The 21973-nt window shown below is 36.4% G+C and overlaps 1 protein-coding gene and 1 long non-coding RNA gene across 2 annotated transcripts; one reads left to right on the plus strand and one right to left on the minus strand.

The window, feature by feature from the left end:
* Window positions 1-5487: 5487 nt before the first annotated feature.
* On the plus strand, window positions 5488-10470 carry mettl3 (methyltransferase like 3). The gene is made up of 11 exons (XM_046850725.1): window positions 5488-5699; window positions 6153-6340; window positions 6468-6929; window positions 7016-7191; window positions 7296-7509; window positions 7666-7853; window positions 9509-9547; window positions 9642-9750; window positions 9840-9905; window positions 9996-10108; window positions 10230-10470. Exons 1-11 carry the CDS (start codon window positions 5597-5599, stop codon window positions 10339-10341), a joined length of 1770 nt encoding a protein of 589 aa, XP_046706681.1. The 5' UTR covers window positions 5488-5596; the 3' UTR covers window positions 10342-10470.
* A 1611-nt stretch (window positions 10471-12081) lies between these two features.
* LOC124386723 lies at window positions 12082-17764 on the minus strand. The gene is made up of 3 exons (XR_006926005.1): window positions 17586-17764; window positions 13287-13385; window positions 12082-13020 (listed from the first exon to the last, which is right to left on the minus strand). It is a non-coding gene; the product is annotated as an uncharacterized LOC124386723 (long non-coding RNA).
* Between the last annotated feature and the right edge of the window lie 4209 nt (window positions 17765-21973).

Here is a 21973-nt window from a genome sequence, read left to right on the forward strand (position 1 = left end):
CTATATAGCCATGTGTGAAAAAGTGTTTGCCCCCTGTTAAAACACCTGAGTTTAATTTCTCTAGCCACACCCAGGCCTGATTACTGCCACACCTGTTCGCCATTAAAAAAATCTCATCAATAGGACCTGCCTGACAAAGTGAAGTAGACTAAAAGATTCTCAAAAGCCAGACATCATGCTGAGATCCAAAGAAATTCAGAAACAAATAGAAAGAAAGTAATTGAGATTTATCAGTCTGGGGGAGGTTATAAAGACATTTCTAAAGCTTTGGGACTCCAGTGAACCACAGTGAGAGCCATTAATCACATATGGCAAAAAAATGGATGAGTGGAGAACCTTCCCAGGAGTGGCCGGCCGACCAAAATTACCCCAAGAGCACAGCAATGACTCATTCAAGAGGTCACAAAAGACCCCACAACAACATCCAAAGAACTGCAGGCCTCACTTAAGGTCAGTGTTCATGACTCCATCATAAGGAAGAAACTGGGCAAAAATGGTCTGCATGGCAGATTTCCAAGACGAAAACCTCTGCTGAGAAAAAAGAACATAAAGGTCCGTCTCATTTTTGCCAGAAAAAATCTTGATGATCCCCAAGACTTTTGGTAAAATACTGTGGACTGATGAGACAAAAATTTAACATTTTGGAAGGTGTGTGTCACATTACGTCTGGAGTAAAAGTAACACATCATTTCAGAAAAAGAACATCATACCAACAGTAAAATATGGTGGTGGTAGTGTGATGGTCTGGGGCTGTTTTGCTGCTTTAGGATCTGGAAGATTTGCTGTGATAAATGGAACCATGAATTCTGCTGTTTACCAAAAAGTCCTGAAGGAGAATGTCCGGCCATCTGTTCGTGACCTCAAGCTGAAGCGAACTTGGGTTCTGCAGCAGGACAATGATCCGAAACACACCAGCAAGTCCACATCTGAATGGCTGAAGAAAAACAAAATGAAGACTTTGGAGTAGCCTCGTCAAAGTCCTTACCTGAATCCTATTGAGATGCTGTGGCATGACCTTAAAAAGGCGGTTCATGCTCAAAAACCCTTCACTGTGGCTGAATTACAACAATTCTGCATAGATGAGTGAACCAAAATTCCTCCACAGCGCAGTAACAGACACATTGCAAGTTATTGAAAACGCTTGATTGCAGTTGTTGCTGCTAAGGGCCGCCCAGCCCGTTATTAGGTTTAGGGGCAAACACTTTTTCACACAGGGCCATGTAGTTTTGAAATTTGTTTTCCCTCAATAATAAAAACCTTCTTTTAAAAACTGCATGTTGTGTTCATGTGTGTTATCTTTTACTAATATTTAAATTAGTTTGATTATCACAAATGAGGATGGGTTCCCTTCTGAGTCTGGTTCCTCTCAAGGTTTCTTCCTCATAACATCTAAGGGAGATTTTCCTTTGCCACAATCGCCATGTCTGCTCATCTCACCATTCATGTTGATTTCTGTAAAGCTGCTCTGAGACAATGTCTATTGTGAAAAGCGCTATAGAAATAAACTTGACTTGACTTGATTATCTGAACATTAGGGTGTGACAAAATTGCAAAAAAATAATAGATCAGGAATGTGCAAAAACCTTCACACCACTGTATGTTACTGATAAAGAGAAATATACTGAACCCCCTAATGAAACCCAATGTGCTTGTGATACCGAATGCCAAGCAAAGAAGTCCATTGACGTAAAACTCTGTTTAGGCGAGAAATTTGTCACTAGTGATTAAGTGCAAACCACATTAATGTGTCTTGGTCTCTGTATGTGGTCCTTTTTTATGAAGACTTGCTAATGACGAGAAGTGACTCAAATGTTAATTGGTCTGCATGCCCACCCCTCTCTCACTAAAGGCATCCTGCACTGTAGCCTATACAAGACACACACATGCTGATATACACACCTATCACGACCTGGTATTTAACAAGCCCATATTTAAACAGAATGTCAAGTATGATCTAATACGCTACTTGGTCACTGCTAACATGACATCTTTGCAAGTGGAAATATCAATATATTGACTATAGTCAAATTAATCTAGTTTTTTGTATTGTAAGATTACAATATATATGATTATTAAACATATTCCTAACATTCTTACTCATCTCAACATAGAAATACAGGAGACTGGTTGTACTGGCAATTCCAAATCTTGAAATAAATAACAGCATATAAAACAAGCTAAATAATATAATATTTTAATTATATTATGCACTTAATGGACTAAAGTATTGGGACACCTTCATCCAACCATGGTAATTGCTCAAAATGTTACTACAACATTGTTGACACAATTGTATAGGATGTCTTCGGATGTGGGAGTATTAAATTTTTCTTCATTTGAAGTAAAGACCAAAACCTGAATTTTGGTGCAGCATTTCAGAATCATTCCTGCATATACTAGCTATATAAGTGTCCTCTTTAATCAGTTAACTATGCTGCTTAATCTAAAAAATTAATAAAGACTATTTTAAATAAATTAATAAAAACATTTTAATATTGTACAATTTGCACAAAAAAAAGTAATTACCAGAATAATTTAAAAGAACAATCACAGTTATAAATGGGTATTAATGTAATTACATGCCAATCGTTCAAATCAAAATATAAGTCTATTCTCACTGACACTACTACATTTTTATTAGATAACGTTTTACTGCATACTAAATTATTATGGGCTGTATTTAGTTTACAGTTACTATACTTTGATGTATAAATATGGAAAAACTGGTGAACCAAACCTTATCATTTTGGCCTAGATCTATACTCATAGACAAGTTTAACATTTAGGAGAGTTTTATAGTTGAGTTCTTTCCCTTTTAACCATATAACAGATTATTTATCTATAAAAATGATTTTATTTAGAACATTTGAAGAACAAACTTGAATTATCCCATTAACCTAACAAACCCATTTGTCTCATCATTTACATGACCAAATAAAAGAAACTGTTAATTATTTTAGTGTAAGGAAAATAAATACACTGCACTGAGGATGTACTGTATGTAAACTTGTTAAACTAGCACTGCTTACTCTTCATTTTCCTTTTGGTTCTTTTTACAAAGACTTGCTAATGAGGAGAAATGACAAATGTTAATTGATCTGCATGCCCACTCCTCTCTCACTAAAGGCATACTGTGCCGTAGCCTACACAAGGCACACAGCTGATGACATCGCTGCTTTCACGACCTGGTGTTTAACAAGATTAAAATTTAGCTGATAACCTCAACAATTATGAAACTATATTGAATGTACATTCAGTGGTCACCCAGGTGACGAAGGGTTTTCTTTTGAGTCTGGTTCCTCTTTAGGTTTCTTCTTCATACCATCCCAAAAAGATTTTCCTTGTTACTGTGACCATTTTTCCATCCATTAGGATTTTCCTGGGGATTTGAAATTAAGACAAATTGTGTGTTTTCGTGCAAATTACGAAAGAGAAAACACAAAACTATAAATCATTTGTGAAAAAGCTTAACAACTGTTTTGAACTGTTGTGGATTACTTTTTCGCATGATGTCCATCTTTTCTTGAAACGTTTTTTTGTAACTGTCGTTATAAGCATATCTGCAAACAAATCAGTTTCTTCTCTAAAAAAACAGCTAATAAAACAGCTGCTACAGGTGCAAATTGCAAGCTCTGACTAGTGCACTATCTGACCATCCAATCAAAAATGTGAAAATGTAGAAGTAATTAAGCGCCTGCTCGAGGGCCCAGGAGTCAGCAACTCCAAATCTGTTTGGTTAAAGAAACAGCTTCAAGCCACATGGATTGTAAAATACAGGGTACTGGCAGTACTCCTTGCACATGGCTTAAGACAGATACTTTTGACTCCAGCAATATATGATGTGATGGCTGAAATCTGATAAAAACTTCAACCTAAACGAACATTTCGTTGTGCTGCAGCATCCTTGAGGAAACACTATGAAATAAAGAGGACAGACAATTGAGAATAATTCAATATATTTTCATAGACAAATATATATATATTTTATGTAATATATAAATATGGACAAAATTGGGACAATTGATTTTTACAGCCATTTGTAGTACTTGCTTAAAATGTTACCACAAAGCACACAATTGTATAGGATGACTTTGGATGTTGTAGCATTAAAATTTCAATTTCTTTGATCTAGGAGACCCAAACCTGCTCCAGCATGATTGTGTCCCTGAACGTACACTAATCGTGTTAAACCATCACTGCTTGATCTCCATTTTCCTCCAATAAGGCATTAAGCCACTAGATGGCAATACTGGTAGAAAACCAGAAACAGGGTTATAAAATAAGAGCACATCACAATAGAGACAATCTTCACAATCAGACAGAATACAGTTTTTCCTCAGGTGCTTTGGAGCGTTTCTCTGATCAGAAATAATGATCTTTCAATCTTACATTTCTATTAAACTTCTTTTGTAAATGTGTCTTAAATTGATGAATTGTGCAGATGAATCTTGAATTTCACTAACAAAGATGAGTGAACGGCATCAAATTAACCAATGATCAACTGGTTCTCTAAAACAGGTCAAAGTTGAATCTAGTGAACCTTCAAATGGTGACAGAGAAAACCACTGAATTACAATTTCTAAAAATAGATGAAAAACCAGGAAACGAACAAAGACAGTAAAAGTGTAAATCCTGTCCGGTCTCATGCAATCAATATAAGTCAAATATTCCATCAAATAAATAAATTTGTTCTGTTGAAGTTCATATATACCATACAGAAGAAATTCAGCCTTGTGAAATTTCAATCATATTAATCCAAACTGTAGTTTATATCAGGAACTACTGAAACTGCGCCGTCATACTGACAACATGACTGAACGTACTGAAGACCTTGTTTGTGAACAATGACGAAAGGACTTGTCATTATGATGGCAATGAAATGTCCATTGAAACAAATACGTTTGAGGGATGAACTAATGATTTTGAGAAAAGTACAGCTTTTGCAAGAAATCCAATGTGTTGTGCTGTTTGTACAAATTGCTTTGAGAATGCACTTATTGTTTTGCAAATATTAAGGATGGTTTAAAAAAAAAAGAAGCAGACACATACACACACAGTCTCCTGTGTATTTATTATATAATTTATAAAACTGAGAAGCTGAGGGTTGCCCAGGGGCCCAACAGTGACAGCTTTGTGTGCTGGAAATTAAACTCACGACCTTGCAAGCAGATCAGTCCAACATGTTAACCATGGAGCTACTTCATCCTCTATCAATCTGGATTGCAGTGACAGAGACTGATTAGATAGATAGATAGATGATTAGATAGATAGATAGATAGATAGATAGATAGATAGATAGATAGATAGATAGATAGATAGATAGATAGATAGATAGATAGATAGATAGATAGATAGATAGATAGATAGATAGATAGATAGATAGATAGATAGTTAGTTTCTTTTTGCTGCACGTCACAGTTCTGTAGTGTTCACCAAAAAACTATGAAGACTTTTATGCTAGCAAGCTCCGTCTTTCAGTTTCCGCTACGTGGCGGAAGTTTAGTGCCTGTGTTTGGGGAAGGGGTTTGTTAACTGTTTGTTGGCGCCACTAAAGCGAGTGTTTCATTAATTTAGTCCTGACGTATTCGTTTGGAAGATGTCAGATACATGGAGCGACATTCAGGCTCACAAAAAGAAGCTGGAGACTCTGCGAGAGAGGCTGCAGAGGAGGAGGAAAGATCCGACACAACTGAGCACCGGTATGGTCCTGTGTATCAGATAAACACGATCTAATCAGAATAATCACAAAGGGGCTTATAAATAAGTTACTCACCGGACCAGGTTTAAAGCTCATACTGGGGGCAACTCACATTCGAATGGGTTTAATATCTGTACGTGCTGCGTGGTATTAAATGTTAGCGGTAAACAGATGTTATAAATGAATGCAGGCACAAACAGTGTCCTGTGATCTGTTTCATTCAATCCTCCCAATGCATTATGGGTATTATGCACCGACAAAGACAGGAGTATGTTAGCTAGGGTCCTGCAGGACCACATCTCTACTCACAACAAATTAATGAAGGTTATAGGAATCAAGTGTATTTAATTAAACCTAAACTCTGCAGTGCTGCAGTTTTTTAAAGATTTAATATTGTTGATTGTATATTGTGTGCAAGTTCTTTAACCACATCTCCATTTTTTCTCCCCATCAGAGGTTGGCAGTGGTGATGGAGCACCTACACGTAGTGACAGTCCGGGGCCAACCCTCCAACCCCCTACAGAGGTGCAGGAGGAGCGTTCCCCTGACCCTGAATTAGAGAGAAGACTTTTGGAATACCTGTCCGAATTGAGCCTCACACTCCCCATTGATTCTCTGGCCATCACCAACCAGCTAAACTCTGTAGGTATAAACGTGTGAGTTTAGTCTGTACGTGTTATGTGGAGAATTTAAATGTTTATTAAAAGAGAGTAAATCTTTCTCCCTCTTCCTCTTATTGTCACTCTCTATTTTTCCTTAACTTTCTTAGTCTGAATCAGCGGTGTCGCACGCCTGCATCCAGAGTCTTCTACTTAAATTTTCAGCTCAGGAACTGATCGAAGTCCGACAACCAACCAACAGCACGACCTCTTCTTCGCCCACCCTAGTTATCTCTGTCGATCATACCAAACTGTGGGCAATGATTAGTAGTTCTACACCACAACCCCAGAAATCTGGTGTAAAAAGAAAAGGAGATGAAATTATTCATCAAAAGAGGGCCCCTGGCTCCTCCCCTTCTTTGCTTCAGTTGTCTTCACCACCGCCCAAGACGTCGTCAATTTCTCCTGCTTCTAGTACACAGCTGGCAGGGACATCTGATTGGAAGTCGGGATCTGGAGGAGTTGGAGCTGAGAAAAAAGGCCGCACCAATAAGGGAAAGATGTCTCACTTGGATATGGAGATAGAGAGCTTATTGAACCAGCAGTCAACCAAGGAGCAACAAAGCAAAAAGGTATAAAGCACTTTTCTGGTTGTTGCAAGCATTATTTATTGTTGTAGGAAATGTTTGTGATTGTTTTTTTATGTGTGTGTATGTAGGTGAGCAGGGAAATCCTTGAGTTACTGAATACCAGCTCAGCCAGAGAGCAGTCGATTGTAGAGAAGTTTCGTTCACGTGGTCGAGCACAGGTGCAGGAGTTCTGTGATCAAGGGACTAAGGAAGAGTGTATGCGATATGGGGACACACCACAACCCTGCAACAAGTTACATTTCAGGTAGGTGACCAATTGTGACGCAGCAATATCATTTGTTTTCTAAATTTGTAATGTTTTTCCGGATAATACTTACTACTTGCAGTAAAGTCATGTGTCTTCCCTAGGCGGATCATCAACAAACACACAGACGAGAGTCTTGGAGACTGCTCCTTCTTGAACACCTGCTTTCACATGGACACCTGTAAATATGTACACTATGAGATTGACAGCCCCCCTGAAGCTGAGAGCGGCTCTATAGGACCTCAGACAGGCACCACTGAGCTCACTCTGCACGCTAGAGATGGAGAGAGCAACGTGGGGAAACTGTTTCCAGCTCAGGTAGACTTCTAAATATTGGATGCATACACAATTTTTTATTTATTTATTTTTTGGAAGATGAATGAAGGTGTTGGATTATGTCACAGTTTGCTGTATTTAGAAAATTTCTGCTTTTACAGCTAAAGCACATGTTTCTGTCTCTTGTGGTTTACTCAGTGGATCTGTTGTGATATTCGATACCTGGATGTGTCCATCCTCGGAAAGTTTGCAGTGGTGATGGCTGACCCTCCATGGGACATTCACATGGAGCTTCCGTATGGAACTTTGACAGATGATGAGATGAGGAAACTTAACATACCTGTTCTGCAGGATGATGGCTTCCTCTTCCTATGGATGACTGGAAGGTGGAGATGAGTTTATTATGAATATTGCTGATTTTGTGTGTTAGTGTTGGTTTACATTTTTTATTCGGTTTAACATATGAGGAATTCTTGCAATGTTGTGGAGCAAGTTATTCTGTAAGAGAAGTCTTTGAATCAGTCGTTTAGAAAATAGCACAGATTTGTGATTACCAGGAGTATTGGTCAATTTTACTTTCTATCTTTCTTTCTTTTCTTTCTTTCCTTCCTTCCCTCCTTCCTTCCCTTTGGTTCTTTCTTTGGTTCTTTCTTTCTTTCTTTCTTTCTTTCTTTCTTTCTTTCTTTCTTTCTTTCTTTCTTTTCTTTCTTTCTTTCTTTCTTTCTTTCTTGCTTGCTTGCTTGCTTGGGGGGGTCCCCCAGTAGCTCATTGTATCCTGAGTTGTTATAGGTACATATAGGTAAAACAAATTACCAGCCAGGGAAATAAACATAACCTTAAATCTTGTAAACAAAACGGAGAAAAAAAAAATTAAACCAAGAAAAAAAAAAGCTTCAATAAAAATCCACAACTGAGCATTTCGGTTCGCGTTTACAAATTAGTTACATATTGACAGAAAGCCCACATGCACAGTTGAGCACTCCCTACTTGTTTTTTATTATTTCTTATACTACTTTATTTACTATACTTTACTAATTTACTAATTGATCATATTGTTTTATATTATTTAACTGCTAGTCATGCATTTATGTTGTACAAAATGTATTCTCTAGTTTACATGCACTCTGTCCACACTGCACATATACCAAAGCTGAAATAAGCGAACTGGCTGCGGAATTTGCGTAAGCGTTTTTTACGAACAAATTTGACCCTACACCACTTTGATAAATAAGGATGTTTTATCCTTTGTTTAAATAGTTTATTATTAGTAACAGGTTTATGACCTGTTGCTTCAGTGTAATGTTAGATTTAGATTTTATACCATGTTATCTCTCTAGTGTAACCATAGAGAATCTCCACAGTAAAACATCTACAATCTAACAATAGACTGCTGTATGTACAGTGGAATATTTTAACATACAGTATTTTCTGCCTCAGTCAATTTTTACAATATGCCATTTATTATTGTGTAACTGCCAGATGGTTAAACCTTTTTTTTCTTTTTTCTTTTTTTTTGTGCATCTACAATTTTAGCTAAAAAGATTATATTCACATACATTTATACTAAAGTATATGTCTAAATGTCTGTGGTTAGCCACAACCTATTGCTGTTTTTGTATGGTTCAGTTCAGTGAACTTTATTGTCATGATTTTTACAGCAGTAACCATACTGCCTGACCATTGACGTGATGAAGAAAATTGAATACGATGAAAGCTTTTATGACATTTACTTGTATATAAAAAAAAATCCGAACACATTCAGTGTAATGGCCAGTCGGGTCTCTCTCTCTCTCTCTCTCTCTCTCTCTCTCTCTCTCTCTCTCTCTCTCGGTTTGTGTGGATCTGTGTTTAACTTTGCTCATGTAAATATTGGACTTATCTTTGAAATGCATAGTTGCTATGAAAACAGTTCTTTGTTTTTAATGTCCTACAGGGAACATGATGATTCTCAACATACATGAAGCAAGTGTAAAGTTTTGTGTAGGATATTTCTAGGCTCACTGATGTAGTCATATTATTTTTACTCTGCTGTCATTTACAGAGCAATGGAGCTTGGTAGAGAGTGTCTAAGCCTTTGGGGGTAAGTCCACCTGAATTTAAAATAATCTGTTATTATCTGTTTAAATACTAAATAAGCCTTTGGATTGTGTTTGATTTCTTTTGAATTTCCTCAGATATGAGCGTGTTGATGAGATCATTTGGGTTAAAACCAATCAGCTCCAGCGTATTATTCGAACAGGGCGGACTGGACATTGGCTGAACCATGGCAAAGAGCACTGCTTGGTGTGTTTCTGTATGCTTATGCCACATGTGTTTTATTTTCCTACTTATTCATTGTTAAAACACATTTTCTTCTCTCTCACTTTTATTAGGTAGGGGTGAAAGGAAACCCCCAAGGATTCAACAGAGGTCTGGACTGTGATGTGATTGTTGCAGAGGTAATTTTGTCATCAAATATAGTGTCATGCTGGTTTTATTCACTTTACATCAATAAAGCGGTATTAAATTTGACATATACTGTGTTTTAGGTGCGCTCAACCAGCCACAAACCAGATGAGATCTATGGAATGATTGAGCGTTTGTCTCCTGGCACTAGGAAGATTGAACTGTTTGGGAGGCCTCATAATGTCCAGCCAAACTGGTAATTTTTTAAGTGTGAAGTTGGAAGTTTAATTTGGTATATCTTTCCTTGTTTTATTTTTTGTTTGTTTTTGTTTTTTCTCGACTTACTGATTGTTTTTCTGCTCTTTGTTTTTTTTTAGGGTAACTCTGGGGAATCAGTTGGATGGGATTCATTTGTTGGACCCTGATTTAGTAGCCCGCTTCAAAAAGCGCTATCCAGATGGAGTCATTTCCAAACCCAAAAACATGTGAAGACAAAACCAGCTTATAGTGACATGTTACATGTTCAGTCTTCTTACTTTCAGTGTTTTAGGATCATATAAAGGCAGGAAACCTTTTGTATTGTCAATTATTTTTTAATAAAATAACTAGCTACATTGATTCTTTTTTTTGTCCAAATTCTTTTTTTAAATAATTGTTTTATTACCCACTTCACTTTTTAAAATTTTATGTTGCAGCCTGATAGTACAATTGTTCAAATATTTTTTTTTTCCTTGTGAATCTATACTCAGAACCAATAATGATTACATGAAAACAGAATTCTAGAAATGTCTGTAATGTTTTTACTATTAAAAAAAACCTGACAGGATTCAGAAAGTAAAAAATAGGGGTCTAAATACTTTCTGAATGCACTGTATACAGTGGGGGAAATAATTATTTGATTCCTTTGCTGATTTTGTAAATTTACCCCCTTACAAAAAAAAAATTAAAAGTCAAGAATTTTTATGATGGGTTTATTTTAACAGAAAGAGAGAATATTTTAAAAAGGAGAATGAGAAGCTGGACACTGAGGAAGAAGAGAAAAGGACTGTACCGATTGGCCAGGCAGAGGGACTGAGCTGGGAAGGATGTGCTGCAAATAAGAGCAATGAAGGTTGCAGATGGAAATGTGGTGACTAGTGAGGAGAGTGTGTTGAGAAGATGGAGGGAGTATTTTGAGCATCTGATGCATGAGAAAAATGAGAGCGAGACGGGAGGATGATGTGGAGATGGTGAAGCAGGAAGTGGATATGATTAATAAGTTAGGGCAGTGGAGTGGTGTGGTTGCAGGGAGAAGGTGAAGGTGGATAAGGGTTCAACAGTGCAAAGTAATGGAGAGTGTTAAAGAAGTGAAGAAAAGAGTGCAGACAGGGTGGAGAAGAGTGGCAGGAGTGATTTGTGATAGAAGAGTATCTGCAAGAGTGAAAGGGAACGTTTATAGGACTGTGGTGATGTATGGTTTAGAGACAGGTGGAGCTGGAGGTAGCAGAGACTCCCACACACCCAAATTAGTCCTGTCCCTTTAAGAAAGAACTCCTAATAACAAATTATGTGTATAAAAGACACCAGTCACTGGCAATCTTGTATTTTATTTTCAAATTATTGTGCCAACAGTGGTCTCTTTCTCACCAAGCTTTTTCTGATAGTCTTGTAGCCCATTCCAGCCTTCTACAGGTCTACAATCTTGTCCCTGTTGTCCTTTGACAGCTCTTTGGTCTTTCCCATGTTGATGGAGAGGTTAAAATGGAAGAGGTTGAGTCAGTGATGGGTGTCTTTTATACACATAATGATGTTGATATTAGGAGTTCTATTCTATAGGGACAGGACTAATTTGGGTGTGTAGAGAATTCTTTCTAATTTGGTAGGGGATCAAATACTTATTTCACTCAATCAAATACAAATTAATTTATAAACTTTCTTTAAAGCTTTTTTCTATTGATTTTTGTTATATTCTATATATCTCTGTTAAAATAAATCTACCATAAAAATTCTGGACTGTTCATTTCTTTGTAACGGGGTAAACCACAAAATCAGCAGAGGAACAAATAATTATTTCCCCCCACTGTATATATTAGATATAAAACAATATACAGAAGATTTATCTCATTGTAAAATGGCATCATTTAGAAATTAAATTCATTCATTCATTGAATAGATCAGAAATCTAAAAGAGAAAATCTTTCCTTCAGTGTTAATTTTATAAATGTGAAATGTTTCTTCCATTGTTAGAAGTTACAGAATAACTTACATTTTAATGGAATATATGGTAATACATGAAAAAACACTGTAACAATTTAATACAAAAGACATACAAAGTTTTTATAGTGATAGACCACATGTCCTGGGTAGGTGCCCTAACAGTCATTAACAATGACTCTTCTATTAGACAAACTTTTATCTGTTTTTTTTTTTTTTTTTTTTTTTTTTTATCAGATTTAACTTGTAAAACACAAGGTTGTTTTTGTTTGAGTCTGCACATAAACCTATCTGACTAACGTGACTAATCACTTGTCCTTTGGGAATAGAGATAAAATAAAAACATTACTCTTAAAAAGGAAAGAAATTGCAAAAACAAATATAGCAAGAAGTTAAGAACATTAATGTTAAAAAATATGTGAATAAGTATCTTATTAAATATCCATTTGCACAGAATTACCAGACATAAGCAAATAATGTGGCCCTCCAAGTATCACAGTTTGAAAGGAGCCATACCATAAAATCACTGCACATAAACAGGACATAGACAACACTTTCTGTAGACTTGTAAACATTTTTACCTAAATGCGCTCTGTTTTCTCCTCTTTCTTCTTCAATGTAATCATTTTATTCATAAGGGCATAAGGTGACATTATTGAACAGAATTCGGGACATCCTGAGTGATATAAAGACACAATTTTGAAAGTCCTGTGTCTGCCATCCATGATTATTACACCCAGTTGTCCCTCGACATGGGTCAGAGTTCATTTTTACAACCATGGCAACTTGTCAGGAGTTAATATGTGGTGTCTATTGCATTGAAGTTGCTATCCATTTGGTGTCTAAATGAGAGCCGAGCCTTCTGGGAGAAATATGCTTGAGGACTACCCAGGTTGCTTCCACTGTCACCCTCACTGACTGTCGATGCTGTTGAGCAGAGACGTGGCTTTGGCTCAGCTTTCGGTACTGCAGGTTCTTTAAGAGATGACATTGTAATATTAGAACTATGATCAGAAAAATACTATACTGTCATATATTTTATATTAGCTGTACATCGGCTATGATAAGTTAGACTATAAACGGCTAATGTGTTAGATAAATCATGCATTTTCATTCTACCATATACAGCCTATCAGCACAAGTTTATTAACAGTTCTGCTATAAATTATTCTAATTAGCAGGCTAATACAGAGAGGCACATAAATTAAATCATAGTCATATAATAAGTATAGCTGGTTAACCTGCTTCGGGAGGGCATTCTTGGTCTTTGCATCGCTGTTTGCAGCGTCTGTAGAATGGGAAGCACAGGAGTACCTTCACGCCCATTTCTCCAGGGGAAACTAAAAAAAGGAAGTGGGTAAGTTCAGAGAGAAGTATGAATTGAGAATCATTTGGTTGTGTTAGAATTTAAATATTCAAAAGCAAATTAATTACTTTATACTGTCAAACAAAATTCAATCAAGAAATCATGGAAATTTATCATATAGCTAAGTGAGTTAACCTGAGATTACAGTGCTGGATACAGTCATCCTCTGTATAGTCAGACAAACTTACTTTAAGCTGTTTTAGATATTTATTCAATAATGTTGAATACAGTGCTTTTTTTCTGTCAGCAAACATTCCAGAGCAAATAGGTTTCAAAAACCACAGAAAACTGAAACTAGCCTCAGTTAAATGCTGTGTACTACCTCATACCATGTGAAAACTTTAGCAAAATCAATTGAATATGTCACATTTTTAAAAGAATTTTGTCACTGGTAAGTGCCATTTTAATAGGTATATAAAATGTATGGGGTTGTTATAAAGGACGTTTTACTCCTTCTGCCCTTGTGTATTGTTACTGGTTAAGAGTGAATCAAATCTAATTTTATCTCCCTTCTTAAATTTCTTCTCTTTGCTATGTTAGTCTGTGACTATGTCAACATTCTGCTAAACCCTTGATTGGTATTAGTCTAGAGAGCTTGTTCCCATAGTGGGCCTGCTAATATTAGTTTGATAATCTTGCAGTGTGGGAGCAATTATATCAAATGCCTTGTAGAATACAGTGGTATAGTGACAGTCATCCAAAAATCAGTAATGTGTTTAAACATGAACTGCAAACCAGTTATACTGGTGTACATTCAATACACCCTCTAATAGGTTGCATACAATACTTTTTGTATCTAATTCACAGGAATTACTGAAGATTTCCAGCTTCTTTCTTAAGAAATATTACAAAATATAGAAATGTAACATGACTTGGGAAGGCGTGTTAATAGTCACACTACACACTTTCATATCTTTTTTCATTTCATTTCACATTTCATATGTGCATTAGATAAAGGGTCTGAGAAGAAATTATACCAAACATTTATACCAGTACAGAACTGCAATCATGGCTGTACCTTCATGCTAAAAGTCTCTTGTTTTCTCTTAAGCTGGGAAGAGTTATCTTAGTTTATCTAAAAATATTATCTTTCTCTGTAGAGTCTTTCCATATAACTACTCCCTCCCTCCAACCCAGGGCTATTTGGTAAACTCTCATATGCCTGGCAGCTTTCTCACACTGTGAATAATCTGGCACATGATGAACTCATCATGTGTTCTCAGTCCACAAAAATCCATCTGGCACAATGTCAGTTGCTATTTAGCCAAAAGTGGCAATTACATTTGCCTAATATTTTATTCAAACTTGCATGTGAAATTGCTCTGAGGTGCAGAGGCTTATCAGAAGCTTATGAATACAGTATTATGTAAGGAATCAATATGCAAACACTGAAAGCTTAAGATTTTACATGATTTTTGAAAACTGTCGAACACTGATCACAGTAAGCCTTTTTACATTTACATCTACTACTGCTTTTGATGATTAAATCAAAAATTATCACAGAAGTGTCATGGATCAGCGTAATCAAGATGTAGGTCTTTGTTTTTGGAAAACCATTAAGAGCTGTGTTATGTGTAGCAATAAACATAAAATTACTGCATATTTATATGTATTATACACTGTGTTCTAATCACTTACATCATTAATCACAGATGTCTATCTTTAGGAATGTAACCTTGTACTGTTTATGTTTAGTTAAGATTTGAACTGCAACTCTGGTGTTCGTCATGAGATCAAACTTGGCTCTTGGGGTCACATAAGTATATAAAATTGTTCTAAATTATGTATTTAAAATTAAATAAATATTTATTACCCTTACAAGTAATGAAAAAATAAGCCCTTCTCTGTGCCCCTTCATATGAAGAGCAAAAAAAACAAGTTACAGTTTTTCTTTCCTATTAGCATAAATATATCCAATGCTCACTCCTCTCTGTTATCTCTCTTGTATCACATTCATTATTCAACATAGACATGTTGTGTACACTGACTGGTCAGTGGTTTATTCTATAACCATACACAATTGGGATATAATCCAGAACTCATTTACGAGGGAGCAAAATAAATCAGAGCTGAGCACATAAGGTCAGACCGAGCCAACTTTCATTTATCTATAGTTACATAACTGGAGTCACAGGATAATGTGAAAAAGCTATGGTTAAGCTGTTTTGCTGCTCGAGTGGTCAGTCAACTAAATCCAAGTACACATCCAAAACATTTATAAACAAACTGTCTACTTGTCTACACAACTTTTTAATGTTATTAAATTAAATGAAAGCTCAAGACAATATTTGTTCTTTTGCTGTTGCAGGTTATGTTACCACAAAAACAGGAATTCAACGTGACATTTTCTGAGAAGCAATAAAAAAAGTTTTTACTTTACCACACATCACCACACCTTTTCTGTAACTGTTTCTAGGAACAGTACATGAGTGCAAATGTCACTAAACAATTCATACTATTGCAAGTTTCCAACTCACATTCTGCTTTCTTTTTTTGTATAAGTAAGAGATTTTTCCATCAGTCAATAATTTTGTTAATCATACAGTCAGGGTTTCCAAAATGCTTTTTGGACCATGGTATGAAAATGACATTAGAATTAACTTTTTCACACAATAACTGATTGATTTTTCTGTAAGCACGCTGATGCTATGTATAGCAATATACTGTATTACAATTCTGGAGTATTGTCTATTTTAAGGACATTGGATTCCTGGCACTGCACCCAGCACAGTACTGGTGGTGGATTTGGTAGCAGAGTTTCAGACCTGAACTGAGGTTGTGTAGAGTTTAACATATTCTACACAACTTGTGTCTCCAGTTCTCCAGTTTCCTACTACCTCCCAAAAACATGCTAGCTGTGTGTACATGTGTGTGACATATCCTGCAATGGAAAAGCAGAGTATATATCTTTTTGCCTTCCCCCAGTATTCCTAATAAAGGCTCTGGATCCACCTTGATCAAAATAAAGTAGATAGAACCACCTGCTAGGTCAGATGTGTAGTAACACAAAAAACCCGTCGAATGCATTAGTTTGCATAACAAGTTACAAAATTATCTGTGTGACAAAAGTCTGCAATTGTGTGTTTTTTACACGTGTATATCTCAATATGGATATTTGAAAACACAAGTGGAGCATTAAACTAATAATAACAAGTGAGATTCATTGTAAATTGTTCATACTTGTGACACTTCAAGATGTGCACAAAATGATTTCCTGATTTTTTTATTGCCAGCATATTGTAATTCTAGGTATAATGCACAGATGTCACTTCAGTTTTAATTCCATGGATTTATTACGGGTTTTTAACTATATGAGCCAACGCGTGTGGAGAAATGGGTTTGGCCTCATCGGGAACAAGCAAACGAGAGCACCGCGCCTCAAACATATGGTAAAGTGAAGGATGCAATAGCAACATTATGTCCAGTTAACATATAAATAATCAGCGAAAGGATAATCGTATCAGCTCGTTAATGTCTAAATGTCTACGCCGTTCCCACTTTGTAAACACCAGCGCGCGCGAGCCGAACTGCTCGCGTGCTGTACGTGACGCTTCGCGAGCCCAAGCCGCCCGGAGTAATGAATGTACACAGCTTAGTCAGGTGGTGCGTCTTGTGGTTTATGACGTAATAAATCTCAGCAATTAATATCTGACGAATAAAAGCTTTTACCGAATATGCAATTGGGCGTATTAATGGTTAAGGCAACAGCCTTTTTGTGCGTGCATGTGTGTGTGTGTGTGTGTGTGCGCAAAATCAGTTACTGTATATAAACATGTCGGACACAAACAAACCTGAAAATTAGGGAGAAGTAGGTCAATGTCTTACACTCAAATAATACAAATAATACCATCTTATCAGATCTTATTAATTGCTTTAAAGCAACCATAAAAATGCACAACACCTTCACCTAATTATGCTGCACCAGTGGAAGCCCGACCAACCATCTTCATACTTGGCATTAAGATTGTGACTTTGGTTTGCGTTCTATAGAAGTGAGATGACTGGCTTGTGTTGGTGTTTATATTTTTGAAACGTGCAATATAATGAAAGGTTTATTGGATGACAGACACTCCCACCATGACACACCTCCAACAACAGTCAGGTAAAGTTTTTCAGCAAAACAGGGTTTTTAGGAGTGTTTTGCATTGCTGCGTAATATTTAATATCCACTTACCAGTTTAGTTTAAAAACGTGCGTCACGTCTTCAAGCTGTCAAGAGTCGCAAAGATCTCAGCTGAGTGTTCCACTGCTCAGATTACCCGAGTTCCACAGGACAAGGAGCGACGGCGTTACAAGGTGTCGAGTGGTGTGTGTGTGTGTGTGTGTGTGTGTGCGCACGCGCGCGTATGTTTATACGTACGTGTGTTTGATACAGCACGGAGAGCTCTTGCGCTTTTTAAACGGATTTAGAGCGACCTCAGGCTTCCAGCCCTCCTCCTCCTCCTCCTTTCCCCTCCTCCTCCTTCTGTCAATGGCATTCTGAGAGTCTGGCAAGCCTCTAAAGTTGAGTAATAAACATTCCTACTTCTAAGAATCTTCACCTATAAATATGCTACTACTAATTTAAAGCATATAAAAACAATGAACGAAAGATGTGGCCTTTGAATTGCTGAACACTGCTGCTGTGATAGCTCTATGTTTTTCCACATAGACACACTTCTATCACTTCTTGAGATCTGTAGAACACCGTTACACAAATTTGTCGAAACCTTCCACTCTATTTGCATTTAATAATGGATGCAGGTTTCTCACAGGGCACCATGTACAGACAAAAACACAAACACACACGCAGTAACCTGAGTTTCAGATTGAACACTATAACCCTGTGCTGTAAAGCTGCTATACTACCTCCCTGCACCATTCATCATGTAACACTAATAGTTTATTGTTACACAGAGATTTCAGAATAAATGTATGCAAATTCTCTGTGTACCATTAAAATATTAGTGTTACATGATGCATGGCGCAGGGAGGTAGTATAGCAGCTTTAGTAGCTTTAGTATAAGTAAAATAGCAGCATTGTATTGTAAATTTATATGAACTGAACAAAGGCTAAAACTGTTAAACTGGAAGTATCCACTTTGGTGTGAAGCATAAACAGAGACAGAAAATTTTGCTGAAGGTATGAGTGCATTCTGAAGTTTTGGCCATAGAAACCAATATTTGTATTCTTTTTTTTCTTTTTTTCTGAGCTATCTCTTGTTGTTGTTGTTTTGTTTTTTTCCAGTAATTGAATTATTCCACTAGCATCATTAAATCATAAAAAATGCTAATTAGTAACAGTCATGCATGAGCTGTGTGAAACTAACTGAAAATTCCCAACTAGACCCTGCATTCATAATGGCATTGGTATCCTGGCCAGTCTGTCAGGAACAAGGTTTAGTCCAGTGGAAATTTTTATGGAGTTGATTTATAAAGGGGAAACAGATTAGAATGCAGACCAGCATGCCTGCTGCACAATCTGGGGCACAGGTTCCCCACATGATGCTATCCATGCTGAGGGTCTGGTTTCTTTTTTTATTGTTTGCTTTTTTTTATGTAGTATGCTTTATAATTGGTATCAGAACAGTTGGTAGGTGTGGAGATAAAAGATACAAGCTTGTATGCATGGTTATGAAATTACTGAACAAATTGAATTCTTCACTGAGACAGTAAGTAAAATAAACTCTTCCATAATATGCTTTCATAATACACTGTCTTTTTCCCTTTTCTCAGTGGATTTCTCCCTGACCTTCCTGTTCTTTTGAAAGTCTCTTTTATATTGTTTTCTCTTATCTGTTTAATTTAAACCCTGTTGGAAGAGGGATGTGGTTTAGACAGTTCTGGAGACATGAAGTGGGGCACTATCTGTTATTGATATGCAAGTGAGTAGTCAATCATTAACACTGTGGGCTGTTGATAAGGTTCAGGCGAGCCTAGTAGGTGTCCTGTAGGGTTTAATTCCTGAAAAATTTTCTGGCATCAGATCATATAAGACTGGGTTTGATCCCAACAACATATTCCTAGTTGTTTGAATAATAAATATTATTATGAAACAAATATGCAAATCCTTGTCTCAAGGCAATTTATTGGCAAAGTATCATGAAAAATTATTATATTCAAATGTCTAGAATACAGTTCACTATAATTTATCATTCTGTCCCAATACAATTTCAGGGTCACATTTGTTACCGAGAGCATTATCTACATACTAAACATTTCCATACATTAAATACAAAGAAATCCTGCATGCTGAAGTCTGTATCCATGCCTTTTAAGAAGAAGGAATATAATACTAGAGTATGGTTTTACAGTTTATGTGATCTGTGATAGCCACCCTTACTGAGTGATGCCAATGTCTGAATATGGAAACGCTCTCTTGAAAGCTTATTGGACAGATGTCATTGTAACATAATTTACAGTCTAAAAAGGACCAATCAGTCTGACTAATATTTACTCTGTGAATCTTTGGTCCCTCTGTTATTGGCCCTGCTGTTATTCAGCAACTGGCAACCACTGAAGCCACATAGCAACAGATAAGAATAGCAACTGCATAAACATAGGTAGTAGTGTTGTGATGGCAGTGATAATTAGGAAATGGAGCAGAATCATTTGTAAAATTATACATCTTCTACACATAGCTAAAATTCTGTTGTTAAAAGCACTATAGAAATAAACTTGACTCGACTTCACATAGCCGATTTTTTAAATTAAACATTAACATAGTAATATGATGTATATTTTTAACATTTAGATTAAATATCTATTATTAGCAAGCTTGCTGATTACTTCATGCAATAAGCAAACCATATCTAGTGGCAGCATGTGGAAACTGTATTTGTGGTTATGAGATATACAGTATGAAGAATGCAGCAAAACTATGTCAGTGAAAAAAAAAAAGTTGTCTGGCTGGCTGTCAACTGTATTTGTCAGAAGAAAATGGCATGTTTGTGCATGCAGTTATTAGTGTTGTAAGAAGTGTTTCATTCCTAAGCCCTAAGGCTGTATTCATACTGAAACTCTGCTCAGTTCAGAAACATACAGTTTTAACTGGCACACTCCAGCTCAAGTTGCCTCAGACCAGTTTTTCTTGCTGTTACCCCAAGTTCCCCCTCCTCCCCATATCTTATATTCCCACATCATTTCTTCTTCCAATTACCCTATACAGTACTTGCTTATTCTTATAACATATTTCCCTTTATCACAGATTTTTCTTATATACATATCTGGTTAAAATACACAGATATAGATCATTGGATGTCTCAGGTTGTTTTTAGTTTTAGGGACTAGTGCTGGCTTATTGTTTACTTCCCTTCCTGCAAGTCTGTGTTGAATTTGTATTCCGTCAGACCAATGATGTGATGTCTCTTCTGAGGTACTGAGTCACATTTCAAGAAGTTGTGGTTATGGTGTGGTGGGTATATTTGTGCACTACTTGTTAAAAATAGATAGTGTGTATAATCCAACACAAATATATGTCAAGTGTACAGGTTTCTCTAAATAACAGTTTGGATTGGATTACAGTTTACAAAATTATGTGCAACAAAGTTAACTGTACAAACAACATCAGCAATAAGAGTTGTTTGTGATTTCCTTGAGATTCATTCATGTGTGCTAACTGGTCTGCTCCAGTTCTGTTGTGTTCTTTGCAGAGGCTTGTGTACATTTTGTGCTTGTGCTCTCTGTGGGTTGAAAGACTCAGTGTGTGGATGTGTGTGTGTCTGTGGGGGTGTGTGTTTTCTGGCAGAGTAGTAAGTTTGCATTGGTTCTTTTGAGTGAACACTACTGGTACTGCCAATCCGAACTATCAGTCCAAAGCTCCCAATTCTCCTCAGCCTGTCACTCTTTAAGATCCACTGTGAAAATGTGTGTGATCTGCATGACAAACGACAGAATGTCTTGATTCTTCTTCTAAGCTGATTTTGCTTTTGTTTACTATATATAAAAAGGAACATAAAATGGAACACCTTGATCATCATTACTTGAAAAAAAAATTATATATATATATATATATATATATATATATATATATATATATATATATATATATATATATATATATATATATAGTTGTGTTCAAAATTATTCAACCCCAATGCTGTAAATGGTTTTAGGAATTTAGTGTACATTTGTAATTGTATTCAGAATGAAATCCTACAAGGACTTCTTAAAGAACCATATGCAACTAAAATGACATCAATTAGTTTTGTAATACAGTAGTAAATGTTTCTTTTGTGAATTCTTCATTGACATAATTATTCAACCCCTTAAAGACTACCACTCTGAAGAACAGAGGTTCAATGAAGTGTTTTCAATCAGGTATTGAAAACACCTGTGGATATCAGGGAGCAGCAATAAAGCCTAATAAGCACCAATTAGGCAGCTTTAAAATGACTGTGATACTCAGCTCCTTCTAGACATTTACTGGTGTGGTTACAAACATGGTGAGGTCAAGAGAATGGTCCAGGAAGACAAGAGAACAGGTGATTACTCTTCACAGGAAGGGCAATGGCTATAAGAAGATTGCAAAGATGTTAAACATACCAAGAGACACCATAGGAAGCATCATTCGCAAATTCAAGG

Source organism: Silurus meridionalis, chromosome 6 (assembly GCF_014805685.1).
Source record: "Silurus meridionalis isolate SWU-2019-XX chromosome 6, ASM1480568v1, whole genome shotgun sequence".
Lineage (NCBI taxonomy): Eukaryota > Metazoa > Chordata > Actinopteri > Siluriformes > Siluridae > Silurus > Silurus meridionalis.